The sequence below is a fragment of the Centrocercus urophasianus genome, unplaced genomic scaffold (assembly GCF_019232065.1).
Source record: "Centrocercus urophasianus isolate 14NV4802_14NV808 unplaced genomic scaffold, USGS_Curo_1.0 seq_73, whole genome shotgun sequence".
Lineage (NCBI taxonomy): Eukaryota > Metazoa > Chordata > Aves > Galliformes > Phasianidae > Centrocercus > Centrocercus urophasianus.
The window spans coordinates 11216550-11233573 of record NW_024885344.1 but is presented as its reverse complement, the minus strand read 5'-3'; the positions used below and the strand labels follow the sequence as shown (position 1 = coordinate 11233573).

The 17024-nt window shown below is 38.4% G+C and overlaps 1 protein-coding gene across 2 annotated transcripts in view; it reads left to right on the top strand.

The window, feature by feature from the left end:
* The window catches only part of DCP1B (decapping mRNA 1B), a 41836-nt gene extending 24812 nt beyond the window's left edge, over positions 1-17024 (top strand). For both annotated transcript variants that reach the window (XM_042837685.1, XM_042837686.1), the window contains 4 exons: positions 5673-5801; positions 6554-7390; positions 13792-14040; positions 16223-17024. In XM_042837685.1, coding sequence (XP_042693619.1) covers positions 5673-5801; positions 6554-7390; positions 13792-14040; positions 16223-16303 — 1296 coding nt within the window. In that variant the 3' untranslated portion in view covers positions 16304-17024. The remainder of the gene's footprint in view (positions 1-5672; positions 5802-6553; positions 7391-13791; positions 14041-16222) is intronic.

The following is a 17024-nucleotide window of genomic DNA, read 5'->3' as shown; positions in this document are numbered from 1 at the left end:
ACAAACGCTTCCAGCTCCTGGTATCTTTTATTATTTTTAAACTGGATTGGCATCTAGTCTTGGAATAAAAGGGATTTGATTACTTAAATGTTTCATAATATAATTTTACTAAATGCCTTAAAAATGGAAAGCCTGAAAAATATTAGATTGTCATTGGATACTATGAGAAGGATGTAGTACATGTTTTAAAAGTTACCTTTCACTTCTACATGAACACACAGCAAATCAAGATCAAGGAAAGGAAATTCTAGATCTGTGTTTTATAGTTTCTTGATTTTATTTAATTTTTTTCTGCAGCTAAGATCTTTACCAGATTTGCATCTTACTTCATCTTTAATCTTTCTGCTGATAGGGAAATAACATGAAAACTTTTCCACCTGGGACATTTTGAGTACTATTATCTGACTTCTTATGAACTGTGTGCTTTTTCTTGCTTGGTTGGTAACACAGAATTAGGAAGGGCATGAAAGATAAAGGCAATGACAGCTATTGTTGTATTTTATGTCAATATGCTCCATAGCAATTGTCCTTTGCAGCTCCTCATGACATTTACTTCCCTGTTGACGTATGTCTTAAAGTTTACAATGCTAACATGCTGAGATGAGTTATGAATTATGCTGTTCTTTCTGAATTCCATTTGATTTCAGAAAATAAGGTGCTTTAAATTGTTGTGAGTCTCAAGATAAGAATATCATTTTTTTCCAAGCATCTAAGGAATTCTACTTAATTTTTAAATCCTAGGATTTTATTTTTAAAATCTGATGAGAAGTATTTTTAGGAGGCCTAATCATGATAGCTAGGAAGATAAACAGTTGAAGAGCTGCTAGGATACAGAAAAAGTACACCAAAACGTGTTGCTCCTTAACCATTGTGCCTTGCCTTGTACTGTAGTGATTTTTAGCTCTGTGCTACCCTGTTCCTTGATTGCATTCACCCATTTAATTCACTGTCCTTTGATCTGTTAGATGTCAGATGAGGTGCACAAGCTTTGTCTGGTTGATGTGACCAGAATAACTGGAGCTTCGCTCTTCATTACTGAGGACACAAATGTTTGATAAGAACATCTTGTCTGGTAGTGAGCAGAGGCTTCTTGGTATTTATTTCTGTTGATTGCTTCTTCACTGTCTTTGATCAAAATACTCCAGTGATACTGCCCTGTTTGAACAGAAATAGAGTTTTCAGTTGTCCTAATAGTTTGTGGTTTGTTAGCAGTATGAAAGACTTGATAGTAGCTCATCACCTCCCCAGAAGGCCTGTCCTTCCTAGGGACATAGTGCTATACTCAGGCTGGATGATGCAAACTGTATGCTTCTAATCTTGAATGGTCTGAGTGGGGTGTGAATGTCTTGCTTAAGGAGGGCTCTGTCTGAATATCCTTGTTGCTGCTTCTCTCTTTAAAGACTGTTCTTGTCCTCCAGCTTTTCTTTTCTGCAGAGCACCTTGCGCATTTTCGTGTGTCTGCTCACTAATATCTTCTTGTGGTTGCTTTACGTCAGCTAGACATTTCCAGGGATTCTCCACATTTAAGTTTGTGAAGCTTCAAAGTTCTCTGTTGCTTTCTGTGTAGCTGACCTACATAGCTCTACTAAATCCCATCAAATCCTGGCTGAGAGTTTTTTTCTGATATCAAGCCTTCTTGCATCTTGTTTTTGTACTTGAGAGGTCTTTGCAGCTTGTTTCTCAGTCAGATTTCAGCTACAGACCATGAGATGATGATGTGACATGGCGTTTGCTTCTGGACAGCTGCACTGCTTATGGTACCGTGCTTGACCATTCCCTGATTTCTTCTGGCAATGTCCTGTTCAGCTTGAGCCTCATATTGCACAGGCAGACTATGAAATCTTTTCACAGAGAGCAGTTGTTTCGTGTAGTCAGAGACGTTTAAGACAAACCTGCCTAAGACACCCTCAGTGAATATCTTTATTCTTTTTGATCAGTGTTTTCCTTTTTTTCTAATGCTGCTTGGTCTTCAGCTTGATCTTAGAACTTTTGAATTGCGTTCACATTTCTTGTAGGGGCATAGCTTTGAACAAGACACATGATTACAGGACTGACCTCTGAAGCAAGATGTAGTAATCACGAAGTACTGTAGCACATCATTACTCTGCTGGTTCTAACGCTAAAGAGTATGTTGACATTTCTATGAAAGCTGCTTTTTGCTGTTTGATGATGATGGGAGATTGTATCTTTTTACCTATCCACCAAACAGGGGCTTAAGTGTCAGGATGGTGTTCCTAATTTACTCATCAGCTAGGCCGTGCTGTCAGTGTGCGAAAGTGACCTTATATTCTGAGCTTCAGTAGTAGAAATCAGCACAAGGCTTTTCTTCGTCAGTATGTACTCCTGTATTGGATACCAGCCTGCTAGCCGTGTTATCAAATCATGAAAACTATACCAAGTCAAAAGTAAAAGTCATCCACAGTAGACCTCTGTATATGCTGCTATAGTTTATGTTTTCATTTTGCTGATGAATAGCATCTAAAAAAATGCTCTTACACTGGCAAGAGCACTCCTACTTCTCATTTGTAAGCACTTAGTTTTGATGCTATGTAGGCTATGGCAGTGCTATCTAAGGTACTCACTATTTCCGAAGAATTCAGCTTATTAAAATACCCTGGAGAAATAAGGGCCTACTGCATTTATTGAAAGTCTGCAGAACTCATTATGAAATATACAAGACTATGTCATACGTCGTGTTGAAGAAGTTTATGTAGATGCTTATGTGTTTTCCCCTAAAAACCTGTGCTGAAAAATAGCAGTGAGGAGGCATGTTGAAGAAAAGGCAGCATACTGTAGAAAGAGCAGTCTGGGAGAGAAGAGATATTTAATCTTACTGAAGTGTGTGTTTGTTCTGTATAACATCATAACGGGTTAGGATATGTCCAAACAAAAAAAAAATAAAAAGGGAATGATATCCACCTGTTTTAGTGTAGGTCAAATTAGTGGCTACAGGAATCAGTTACTTGAACTATCAAAATGTTTTAATCTGCTAATTAGTAGGTAGGATATTTAATTGTCATTAAGTGAACAAGTGACAACAAAAGTCACTGGTCAGAAATTGACTGAGAAGGTGAAGTTACAAAGTGATTTAAGAATAATTCAGTCATGTGTCTTCGTGTGCTTAAAAACGATTCCTCAAATGCAAGGATAACAATGTGTCAGCTGAAAAGAATCTATGAAAATAATTTCTTTGAGCATTGCAGACCAACCTCCCTTGGAGTTCCTGTGCTTATTGCTTATTGAGTGGTATCTCCAAGTTCTGTCCAGCCTCATTTGCTTTAAGCATGTTGCCTAGAGGCATGTTAATTCAGGGTTTGAATATTTCCATGCACTTCAGGCAGTCCGTTTGGTATTTGAACAGCCTTATAGTAAAGTTTTTTACTTCATTTAAACATAATTTTGTGTAATTCATATTTTACCTATTGACTTTTGAACTTGATGTGAGCTAGCAGTGTGCATTTACAGCCTGGAAGGCTAGTGGTATCCTGGGTTCTATCAGAAGAGTGATGGCCAGCAGGGTGATGGAGGTGATTGTCCTTCTCTGTTCTGCTCTCGTGAAGCCCCAGCTGGAGTACTGCATCCAACTCTGGGGCTCCCAGCATAGGAAAGATGTGGAGCTTTTGGAGAAGGTCCAGAGGGGGGCCACAAAGGTGATCGAAGAGCTGGAGCACCTCTCTTATGAGGATAGGCTGAAGGAACTGGGCTTGTTCAGCCTGGAAAAGAGAAGGCTGCAGGGAGACCTCATTATGGCCTTTCAATATTTAGAGGGAGTTTATAAACAGGAGGGAAATGAAATCTTACACAATCTAATAGTGAAAGGACATGGGGGAATGGTTTTAAACTGAAGGAGGGGAGATTTAGATTAGATGATGGGAAAGATTTTTTACAGAGAGAGCGAGATGCTGGAACAGTTTGCCCGGAGAGGCTGTGGATCCCCCATCCCTCCAAGTGTTTAAGGCCAGGTTGGCTGGGGCACTGGGCAATCTGATCTGGTGCTTGATCTAGCAGTTGGCAACCCTGCCTGTAGCAAGGGAGCTGGAACTTCATAATCCTTGGGATCTCTTTCACCCCAAGCCATTCTATGATTATGTCTACCAGGAGCCCTGGATCAATTTTGCAAAACTACTTTCTGGTCATTTGGTCCCAGCCCAGTATTGGTGCATAGGGTTATTCATCTTCAGTTTTCTTCTGTTAAACTTCATGATGTACCTCTGAATGGCACTACAACCACCGGGTCTACTGACCACACAGTCTCATTTTACATCCTCTACTTGCCTGCTCTGTTCCATCAGTTAGGTTATTACTTATGTTACACAGTACTGACCCAAATATCAAGCCCTGGGGAATAGTACTAGCAGCTGGTCACCAGTGGGACTTGATACCAGCAATATTTTGAGTCCAGTATACCAGACAGTTTTCATTCCTAACTGTCTGCTTACCTAGCCTGCATTTTTATCTTCAGTTTGCATCATTTTTGCATCAGTTTGTCTTTGAGGATGTTAAGTGTCAAAGGCTTTGCTAAAATCAAGCTAAGCAATATGCACTGCTCTGCCATTACCCACTGAGTCACTCATCTCCCTGAAGAAGGCTATTAGGTTGATCAAGTAAATCCATTCTGGCTACTTCTGCTCGTGCTATTTTCCTTAACATGTTTAGAAGTGGCTTCCAGGAAGATTTCTTCCATCACCATCCCAGAGACTGAGGTGAGGCAAACTGGCCTGAAGTTCTGCAAATACTCCTTCTTGCCCTTCCTTGAAGATAGGAGTACTTGTTTTCTTCTAGTCCTAAATTGTAGGTACCTTTAAAAAAAATATATATATATGTATATATATATATATATAAATCTTCACAGTTTCTTGGTTTCAGTCATATCTAGAGACAGTGACTTCTGAAGTACTATTTTCTATTACACTGACAATAGCATTCCTTGTACATCCAGTACTTTTTAATTTTGTTGACTAGATTCTTGTTTTGGATACAGTGTAAATAGAACTGTGTTACTCACTTTTTCCTATTCCATATTTTCTTTCTCTTTCATGCAGTGTTTTCTGCACATTTTCTGAATTAAACGATGGCCTCTCTGTGTCTCTGACTACTTTTAGTCGTCTGTCTCTGCCTGCTCGTTTATAAATACAGTTATTAATTCCGTCATATATAATAGGTAAACATGCTAATCTACAACTTGATTAAATCTTTAATTATTTTTCTGTGTGAGTATACGAGTTCCCACATTGTGGAATGTTTATATAATAGAATTTGATTTTAAAATTTCAGCATTTAGCAAAAAGCATTTTAAATACTCTGTGTGTACATAAATCCCTGTATCTAAACTACTTGAGACTATTAAAGGTCTTGCTGACTCCCGATACAGGAAAAACGTGTCAGATTGATTTTGTGTTAAGTGCAGGACAAGCCAAAGATGAGAACTGAGTTTCAAGCTAAGGGGAAACCTTGTGCTCAAAAAAACCTTGGAGTTAAGTGTTTATTTTTACATATGTCTTTTGATTTTAGAAAATCAGGTTGTAGTTCTTTCAACAGCGTAGCACCTCATGGTGCTAGGGCTGTCATTTTTGCTAACTGAATACCCAGCTAGGTCTGGATTTTACTGTGGTAGAGAACTAAGACGAAAAGTACAATAACAGTTACTAAAAAATACTGATTTTCTGTTTCAGTGTAAGACCTGTTCTGAGCCAAAACAAATAACTAGTTCCTCTGCAATCTGTAGCAACCCCAACCTAATCAAACCAATTCCAGTGAAGCCTAGTGAAAATCAACATCAACGAATATCTCAGCAAAGCAAGGTAAAGTGTTTTGTGTGTGTTCTGACTAGTGTTATAACCAAGTAGCCAACCAAGAGTACTTAATTAGATCAGAAGATCAGTGCAAGAATTTGTGGTAAAACCACAGTAAGGATTATGTTTTAAATGCAAAACTAATCTATATATTAAAAAATCTGCTTTCATCCCACCAATCTGAGTACTGGGACGTAGCATCCAGATGCAGCAGTTAAAAATAAATAAAAAAATTAAAAACCACCTTGTTCTTCAATGTTGAGATGCTGCTTTGATCCCAAGCTGGTGTAGTTAATTGCTGAACCACATTTTTTGTGTTTGTTGTCTTCAAGGGAATTTCAGGTAATCTAAAAGTCTTTTGCTTTTACAAAAGCATCTTCAAACTATACCATATTGCAAAAGCTGAATTCAGTCAACTGTGACAAGGAGATGTACCAGAAGTGACCTTGCTCTGCACAGGGGGAGGTTTTTGTTCTTTATTAATGTTGTATGGATGGCTGGAAGGGTAGGTGCTCTTTTATGGTATTTAAAGTGAAAGCACTGCTGTCTTTCAGATGCACTGGTTTTCTCCCACATTAGCAGCTTGACAACTGTTTTCTTGCCCTTCTGATGTGACTGAACTATTAGAAATTCTCTAGGGAGAAAAGAGCATAGCAGTTCTCTTGGCTTTTTCTTGAACACTGCTGGCTAAACGTTGTCACCACTTAATGTTATTTATCATGCATGGCATAACTACAATTTTTTTCTTTGTCCCTTCGCAGAATGCGGATCCTGAACCACAACACTTGTCTTTGACAGCCCTGTTTGGAAAACAAGAGAAAACAGATGTCACAGAACCACTTAATAAACAGCATCAAGAGAACCTTCCTGTTAGGCAGGGTGTGGTACGTTCTCTGTCCTATGAAGAACCTAGCAGGCATTCTCCCTGTGCAGAGAAACAGCTTTGCCCTGCTATTCAAAAGCTGATGGTGCGTGGGACAGACCTTCACCCGCTTGCTGAGTTTCCTGAGAACCGACTCTGTGAAAATGGCAATATCCACCCTGTGGGTGAGACCTTCACAGGACTCTTCCAGCCTGTGACTTCTCGTGGCATTGCAACATCTCACGTAGTTCAGGATGCTGCTGGTACTCAGAGCTTGTTACAGAAATTGCAGAGTCAGTCAGGGTCGATGACTAAAATGGATCCCAGTGCAACAGGATCTGTGAACTCAACGGCTTCTGTGTTCAGCAGGACTCCTGCTGCTGTTGGAGCACCAGCAGCACAGATGAATAATGTGACCCAGCCACCTTTGGTATATTTCAATGGTTCCCTGCCAGGTCAGACTTTAGAGTCTCAGACGCTTGGTAAAGAACAGTCCAAACTTCCTAGACAGCCAGTTTCTCTCTCTGGCAATCAGACAGCCAATTCTGGGGTGATATCACCTCAGGAGTTATTGAAGAAGCTCCAGATCGTGCAACAAGAACAGTTGCATGTATCCAGCAGACCAACCTTGGCAGCTAAGTTTCCTGTTGTTACTCAGAACACCAACACCTTGAAACCACTGGATTCCTGGATAGAAAAGGCACCGGGTACGGAAAAGCAGAGCTCTCTCTTTCAGGTAAATAAACAATTTCAGAAGCAGTTTTCTAAGTTTTTAAGGCCCATTCTCTGTTTCTTTTTGGCCAGTATATTCTTCTTTCTGCCTTATGTGTTGCTGTCTTGCACACGTGACTCATTTTGCAGGTGACAATTTATCAACAGCATAAGGAAGTTCTAATTTACTAAGCAGTGATATTGTAAATACCAAAGGAGATGTCTCTTGTACATCAGTAATGACAAGGGGTAGTATTTATGTAGCTTTTCTTTGTTTTTCAGACATGTTTAGAAATGGCATGTAGGTTTCAGTGGCCGTTCTTTGTAATGTTTTGAGTATAATAGTATTTCTTCCTCACAAAATTAGTCATAACTTTTTCTGTGCAGGTAAGTGTTCCTTTTTGTGCCAGTTGCTAAAAGTGCTAAAGATGCTGACAGGATGCTTGCTTTCTAACAACAGGCTTTCAAATTATTTTTACATTGCTGAATTCATTGTCTTGGACCATAACCATTACTCCAAACTGTACAGCAGTTTTGGTTTTTTATTCAATAAATATTGTTTTGAAAATTTGCCCTGTGCATGAAAGTCTTAAAAAGAGGGGGGAAAAAAAAAAAAAAAAAAAAAAAAAAAGCAAATCTCCAAAATACTGAGTTCTTTTGACTGTGCCCCTGATATTGGGGCCAGAAAATTCAGGAGACGTCAAGAGATGACGTGTCTCTACTTGATACATTTTTCTGTCCTTTAGGAGAACCTCAAATGTGATTATTAAGTGTCTAATCCTAGACAACTGCTCACTGCTAACAGTGTCTTTGTAGGAACTTCCACGTTTGAATGTCTTCATGTGTGCTTTGCTTGAGGATGAGCATTAAAGTCCCTTTTACTTCCTTTATAGGAGATACAGAATCCATAAGCCTTATATTGTGTTGGAGTCTACTAGTTACTTGCCCAAATTATAAATCATTATTTTTTCTGCTGCTTATCTACTGCAACTTCTTAAATAGCTGAATGAAACACTATTGCTCCAAATATCCTCCTTATTGCTAGAAAGCTATTTTTCACCTGAGGAGCCTGAAATAGCCATTTAACAATTAAGGGCCACGTGGGCTCCATCTGTTATAAACACTGACAGATCATGATTTCTAATTTCATGAGAGAGGTCAGAGGAAGATGAATTTGATAGAACGAATAGCCACCATTATTTTAATTCTTTCAATTAAACTAGCATGATTTTGAATCTGTGTGAAGGAGCGTTTGGTGGATTAGTCACTGAAATTTTTCAGGATCAGTTGCTTACAGATGGCAATCTGACTTTCCAGTGAAATGCTAATGAATAGAAAGAGGATTTAGAGTCACAGTGATTTACTGTTTTTGCTGGGAATGGAACTTGCCTGCTACAAATGAAAGAAATTGTCCAATTCACTGGGAAATGCGCGTATAGAATGGAGACTTAAGACATTCTTACTTGGAAGATAAAACTGAAATGAGGCAAGTACCAGGCTATGCATAATAAGCTAGTATGTGCAGTAGAGAGTGGGGAAAAAATCTTGATGTGTTTTCAAATGAAAAATCCGTATTGATGCTGATGAGGCTAATGACTTTGTGTATATTTGAGAAAAAAACTGATGTCAGTATTAGTTTCAGTATGAAAAGGGAGCTGAGGATCTCACTAATAATGCAGTTACAATAATTTTACAGCTTTAGTATAAACAAAGCAATAGCTTGAGAGAAGGGACAATTTTTACTGGAAGTCACATCCACTAGAATTATTGCTGCAAGTTTGCTTTAAAAGGGAGGAACAAAAACAGAAACACTCACACACACACAAAAAAAAAACCTGAAGAGACTCTAAATCCTACTTTGCATGGCTGTGAGCAGTCCAAAAAGATTGAAGTTGCCTAGGAGTGGCTATGCTGACAGCGCTACAGCTGCTATCGAAACAGCATTAGATCAGTTTTTGACACATTTTTGTATAAATAGAATAAAAATAATAATAATCAGACTTAATGAACAGACTAAAAATGATGAAAGTATGACTAATAATTGTTTGGGACCCTAAATATCTGCAGTGTGGAAGGAATGGCCTCTCTGACATGCAGCAGATTCCGCCTTCCCCAGCGCCCCCCCCCCCCACAAAAAAAAAAAAAAGGAAAAAAAGGATAGGAATTAAGGAACAAGTCTTTATTCCCGTAGATTACCATGAATTTGCCATATGAAGAGATTCTTGAAGATAACAATTCAAAACAACTTCTAAAACCAATGTTAATGTTTTTATAATCGCATCCATACCATAGACAAAAGCTTTTAAGCACTGCCACGCCTGCAGACAGACATTTGAGTGAAATTGAGTTGGCATCAATATATCTGCACATGCTCATGCAAAATTGATCAAAGTAGATTCTGCTGACAAATATGGCAAAAGGTTTGTTCTCTGTAATTACTTATCTTTTGGTATTGCATCTTTTACTGTAATCCAGCACACAAAAAAAGTGAATGCTAAAACGCTTGACAGGAATAGAAGGGTATCTGGACAGTGTCTTTGTTGTTTGGAAAAATCACATTACAGGAACATCCCAGATCTATCAGCAGTGCTGAGAAAATTAAAGCAATAGTCTTTTCCACAATTGACACATTACAAGTCCAATTTTAAATTGGCTTCTGCATCTCCATATGGTGTAAGAACTGCGCTCTCCCACGTGGAGAGGAAAAGACCAGTTACAAAAGAATAAAAAATAAAACTAAACATGAAAAGCTAAGGAATAATGCTTGGAAGCATTCGTCTGATGCTAGCCCTACTCTGAGAAGTATTCCTTATGCAGACAGTGAGTAACACGTGCTTTGGATGCAATGAGAATGCATTAATCTGCAATGGGCTTTTAAACATGTGCTTAGTATTAGGCATGAGTTATGCCAATTATAGATTCATGCATGCTGAAGTGTTTATGTTAATCAGAATTGTGATTTGGAGAATGCTTACAATAACCTTGACACAAGTTGATCTTTTCTTCAGAAGTCCACTTATGTTGTATACCACTCACTTGATTTCGTAGAGCATTTTCCATCAAAAATGTCATAAACCTACTGTGTTACATGTTCTGAATGTGTGTACTGTACATAGTAGCTAGTGGTGTGATGCCTGCATCAAAGATACCTATTACCATAACTGCAGTTTCAGCATGAGATTATAAGCATGCTGAGGAAGAATGCAATAGATATGTTAAACTTGTCATGAAATGTAATCTCAGATTCGATAGTTATGCATCAATTAAAATTTTCTGGATGATACCCAAGAGACAAAACAATGTTACGATTAGCATTATAATTGGCTGTATTGTAACAGCAATTGTTTTTAAAATTCTGGAGCCATTCCTGGACGAAGTGTTCTCAGCTCTAAATAGTGCCCCTACAGACAGCCCATGGCATCCCCCGGGTGCTGATGTTCCACAGGAGTGCTTGATGCAAGTGGAATTTTGCACACGCAGAAAGAGGAAGCAGGGCCTGGTCCCAGTCTCCCATTACAGGAACGCCATGTGTTTCTTAGTGCGTGGTGTTATGTGAATTTGCCAGCTGTAATGTCTAGCTGCTAGCAGCCATACACAACATCAAACATATCTTAGTGAGCGTTTGTGCTTCAGAAGAGGAATAGTACGTGCTGCAGTGACTATCTTGCACATTTTTTCATTGTTCTTACTTTATTGCTGCACAACTGACAGTAGATTCCCACTCTGTTATTAGTGACTCAGAGATGTAAGTGTTGACCTGAAAAAGCTGGAGCTAATTCAGGGGAGGCTGGATGCACAAGCTGCTCTTGTTAGATTCTGTGAGAAAGAAGGGGATCTGTAGTGTTTTGGAAAGGCTGTTACACCTTGTACAAAATTACTCAAGGCTAAAAGACTGGTTTGAAGGTTGTATGTCTGTACAGAGTGTTTCCAGTGCTCTTGGCAAAAGCTTTGCTCTGTAGGAATCACACTAGTGATGCCAGTTCAGTGCCCTACATTTGCTGATGGGCAAATCATCAGGTGGCTGGAGGTGATCTGAATTGAATTTAAACTGAAAATTTGCCCTTATGTTTTAAAACGTATTTTTTTTACACATAAGTTTTTTAAATGGCAGAAGCTTTGAGCATGATCTCTTAGCAAAAGAAAATACATTTTAATGTTTGCACACAAAAGCACTTGGTATGGGCTGAGAATAAAAGATAGGTGTATTCTTCTGAGGCAAGTACTTGAAATACTGCAGTAAGCTGTAGATATTAGCTCTGTCGCCAGTAGATGGCAGCATTGCTTATTCCATATACCATCCATATGATTGGAAAACTCTTCCAAAAACCTGTTTCTATCCAGAACAAAATAAACAATTTTTTATATGTCTGTTAAAACAAAACGCATGTATGTTGGACAGTAGTAACTATGTTACATAATTCGTGTCAAATTTTGTTTGTTTGTCTCAGACTCCTAAAGAGAAGTAAGTGTCTTTTGATTTCAAAGGACTCATCATTTAGATCCGTGACATCATCAGTCTTAGGTTTCCCTGTCTTAGTGAGACAATTTACCTCCTCCAGCTGCTCCCCACCACTCCTTTGCTGGAGGCTCCTACCCTGCAGAGCATATGCATTCTTTAAATCACATTAGGAAAAATCATCTGATTTCAGGTACCCCACCAGTTTTAATTGGGATAAACTAAAGAGAAGTTACTCAAGCTGCATGGATGAATAGGTCAGAGATGCTGTCATGAGTGTCCGGAGGCAGCCAATCTTCTACAGGCACATCTGCAGGAGATGTGTGTGCACATGCTGAAGGTCTGAATCTACATCGGTATGTCCCCCTGGACTTCTGATGGTTTTCCTCTAAAATGAGCATTGGTTTTTAAGCGTAGGTGCACAAACGTCTGTGCCACTTTACTTCCTGAAGCAAACCTGCATTAAGCTAGAAATACTGTTAATTCATTCAGGAGCTTGTAAGACAGACTTGATTATTTACTTTGTTATCTCACAGGGGAGAAAAAAAGGTAGCAGGTAGAGAGTTGAATTTTTAACTAATATTCTGTATTTGAGAAACAGAGGAACAATGTTTACCTAGAAAGTGTACTGGGAGATTTTTGCCTGAGACGCATATTGCATGCTTTCTAATGTGTGTTGGTGTGTCCTGGCCCCTAGTCTTTCTGCTTCCTTCAATTTAGCACCAGCGAGCATGAAATCTCAGTCTTCATTATTCTATTCTTTTTGTACTGGTGCCTAATATTGCTCAGAAATGTCTTGTGTAGAGCAATTGTGGCTAGGGCTAAGAGAACCAGTGAAAGAAAGAATGCTTTTTAATGTTCATGTGCATTGTCTTGCACACCTAGGAGATCAACGTCAGATCTATTTTCTTAGTCTTAATTTCTCTTCAAAATTGAAATGTAACTCAGGACACAGAGCGGAGTGATGCTGTAGCCTTTCACCTTCATAGAATAGCAATAAATCATGTTCCAGCTCCAAGCATGGAGGGCTCAAACTAATTTCTTTGTGCATTCTGTTCCTTGAAAAAAAAGATTAGATGCTTGAATGCTGAGGAGACAGCTGATAAGGATTTATTACTAGAATTACCAGCAGAAAGTTTCAATATCTACAAACTTAGTGAATAAACTTTGTTATGCCATATATTATATCTGCTAGTGCTGACTAATCCTGCAGGTTTTTCAGTTCTGAGATGTATCGCAAATTTGAAATGTAAAAATTCTTTGACACCCATATTTGCATGTTGGCATGGATATGACAACTTGTGGAACTTCAGTGTCTGGATTTTCCTTCTCTTTGAGGGCCATTTTGATGAGCTGAGTATTGGTTGGGAATCAGTTCTGTTTCTTACAGTGCCACTAGTTCACTGCAGGTCTTTACATAAATCATTTAATCTCCATTTCATTTCACTTCTCCTAGCTTAAAAAGAGAATATAGAGGAGTTTGTATGCACATATATATGTGTATGTGTACACATATATATGTACATATATCAAAAGTGATAATTGGCAAGTATTTTCTAGTATTAGATACAAAGACTGAGCTTTATTATTGGTATTTGCAAGTAAGAAAGAATATTATCAAACTTCAGGGCTTACTGACCTTATGGAAAACTTCACAGCTGCATTCTCTGAAAATGCTCATTATTCAGCAATAGTCTAATTTCTGTCATAACATGCTTTTGTACTCCGATCACTTGCCTGACAGGTAGACTGTATTGTATTGGAACTCATGACTGCATTCACAGTTTGGATGGAGGTCCTTTTAATCTGGAATTGAATCATATAAGAGTCCTGAACTTGGAGGTTCATGTGACTATACCAGTCTCCCACAGTTTCTGTACCTGTTGCTAATCAGTCTGCAGCTTTAATCATCTCAAATCATATATTATTAATTAAATAGGTTATTTAATTGATAATTTTTATGTGGACAGGTAATCTCACCTCAGCGCATTCCTGCCACTGTGACTCCTACCTTATTGATGTCCCCAATGGTGTTCACTCAGCCCACACCTGCTGCACCAAAAGCCAATGAAAGTGGGCTGTTAGCAGCATCAAACCAAGAACCTGCTGCCAGCTCTGCTAACCTTCTCCTACCACTGCAAACCCCAGAGCCACCTGTGATGACCAGCAGCTCAGTGACAAAGATGCAGCTGCAGGAAACACTTCTACACCTGATCCAGGTAAAGTGCCAAGAGTTCTACTTCAATTTAAACCTTTATTCCCATTTTAATATAAGCACCTGGTCACTTAAGCACCTGGTCATCTAAAGAGTTGTATTCATCTGTTTAGAGACTAAGGGGTAATTAAGTATGTGCTGGAATCGTGCTTTTTATTGCTGTGTTAATTGAGCACTATTCCATAGACCAGGGAGGTAATAGCCTCTTCTTGCATACTGCTAGCTTAAATGCACTGTGATTAGTCAATGTAGTTTGAGATTAGGAAGAGGTGATACAGTTGAAGGAAAAGAATAAAGATGACTGAAAGCTTCAAAAGGCTGTCCTGAGAGCTGGAAAGATACCTGTTGAATTTTTAGCAAAGTAAAGGTTGGTTATCTTAGCAGGCAAATACTTCAAAGAGGCATGCTAGCAGCAAGAACAACTCAGATGGGAAATGTGAGCAACTTTAAAATACAGGTTAACATATTTATGTTTATAAGTAACAACATGCTAGTTTAATCTGTTCTATGTACTTCTCTACTTGAAATGCTAAAATTCCTCTTGCTAGAATTATTCGAGCTTAAATCTGAGAAAGCATTAACAGCATATAGGACATTATTGTTTCCTGGTCTGCGATTATATGAATGATTATGATTTTTTTTTCAGTAACTTGCTCTGAACTTAATACCTGAAGAGTGGAGGTTGAGACTGTAGAATTAAAGAACTGGCTATAGTACATAATGAATGGAGGCACGGGTTGAAGTGTCTAATTTGTAGGCCAAACTATGCCTGTAAGGCTTGGCAATACGATATGTCTTTATTGGAATGCTGAAGTGACTCACATAAAATGAAGTTTAAATTATAGACCTAGAAATAAAATAGCATCTTTTAGACATTAGATGTTCTTCTCATTTTTTTCTTTATTTTTATGTTGGATTTAAAAATAAAAGTATTGTAATATTTTGTCTTATGTACATAGAATATCTGGATAATAGGAAAACTGTGTACAAAATTGAAAAGGAGACTACTTGTGAAAGAAAACTAGATTCTGTGCTCTGAGATTATATTTGTAAAATGCATTTTCAGTCCCGCTGTTCTTGATGACAGCTAGGATTAACTGTGTTACCTGGAAATTATTTACTGCTTAATAACATGATGCTGATCGCTAGTTTCTTAGCTAGCATTTTCAGTTATATAACACTACAATCTCAGTTTCTCCTGGTTTTCCTCAAGGACTGCCCTGATTTTAATTATCTTCATATGTTTACGTAAGCTACTTAAGACACTTTTTCTTAATGTGAGTTTGCCAGTTCTTGAAAAAACTGGTCTTCTAAAGAGGAAAGTTAAACACGTAGCAGAGCCAAAGAAGCAGTTTGTGGTAGGAGCATTAAGTCTAAAATAATTAAACAGTCTAATGATGATAGGACAAGGGCTTATGGATTTAAACTAAGAGAAAAGAATTTTATGTGAGATGTTAGAAAGTAGTTTGTTACTCAGAGAGCAGTGAGGCCCTGGCCCACGCTGCCCAGAGAAGATGTGGGTGCCCCATCCCTGCAGGCAGTCAGGTTGGATGTGTGGCAGCCCTCCCTCTGGGATGGGGTTGGAATTGGATGAACTTGAAGTTACTTCAAGCCCAAGGTGTTCTGTGATAAACAAGATGGAAGTGTTTGTCCAGGTAGGATTTAGCATAGGAGCAAAACCCAAAGTGTTCCACTGTTCCTTCAGAGACACTTACAATAATCAGTGAACTAATGGAAGAAACTTAAGGAAACTGTTAGGTAAATGGGGGCAAAGAGAAGAAATCAGAGGATTATATCATGGAATCCTCAGTGTTGGTAGGGACCCTTAAAGATCATCTATTCCAACTCCCTTGCAATGAACAGGGGCATCAGATCGGGTTAGTTAGATCAGGTTGCTCTGAGCTGTATTCTTTGCAGTATCATGCAAGAGCAGTGTAGTCATGATAAATCAGATAGAAAGTTTACTTTCTGTCTATCCATTACTATTTATAGAGTTGTGCTTCCCATCCAGTTATATATTACGTTCAAGCCATAGAATATATGTTTGTACAGGAAATAGCCGTTCTGTTGTGTGCTTCTTAAGACAGAGCAAGGTTGAAAAGTATTTTGTCTGTGAAATGAAAAAAGAACCTTATCTGTGTACTCAAGAATGTCTCCTTTGTAGTAACAGTTGTTTTGTTTTTCAGAACGACGACAATTTCTTAAACATTATTTATGAAGCGTATCTCTTCAGTGTGAGAAAGGCAGCAATGAAGAAATCCATGTGAAAGATGTTTTGTTGGTTTAAAAAAAAAAAAAAAAACAACGAAATTTTACTTCCTGAATCCCAGGAAAAAAAGGCTTCCAAATTTTCAACTAATGTTACATTTAAAGAAATGAATGGTCTTGGGTGCTTTGCATACACACAGAATTTGCTTGTTAGCAAGTGGGTGGAAATGGATTGTACCTTCAGGGAGAGGAGTGTCACAATGCTGAAGACTTAATTGCAAAATATTTTTCGTAGACTGGCCCATACTTAGAATTGGTTTTCCTGCATAAAGTCACCGTTCTCAGAGTTCAGTTTCGTTTTTGACTTACAGCATGGTTATTCATTGACTGGGTGCGTTTCCTCCAATATCACGTGCGACTTCCACGATGAACGATGCCCGTTTCTGACCACATGGTGGCAATGTTGGACTTTTTTTTAGGAAAGTGAAAATCGGTGAAATTTTGGAACTGAAAGTCTTAGGTAAACTGTTATGTCACCTCACTTAGTTGTCTGCAGAGAGATTTAGAAGAAATGTCATGACTATCCCCCAAAATTTTGTAGAGAAATCTTTTTCTATTTTAACAGAAATATTTTTAGCTAGCTGTAGAACTCTGCAGGTGTTTTGATGAACTAGGGGGGAGGGTTTTGTTTGTGAATGTACTTGCTATCAGCATAGCTTTGGGGTGGCACTGGATTCATGTTTCTATTACTCCAGATCCAATCTGCGTTACTGTAAGCAA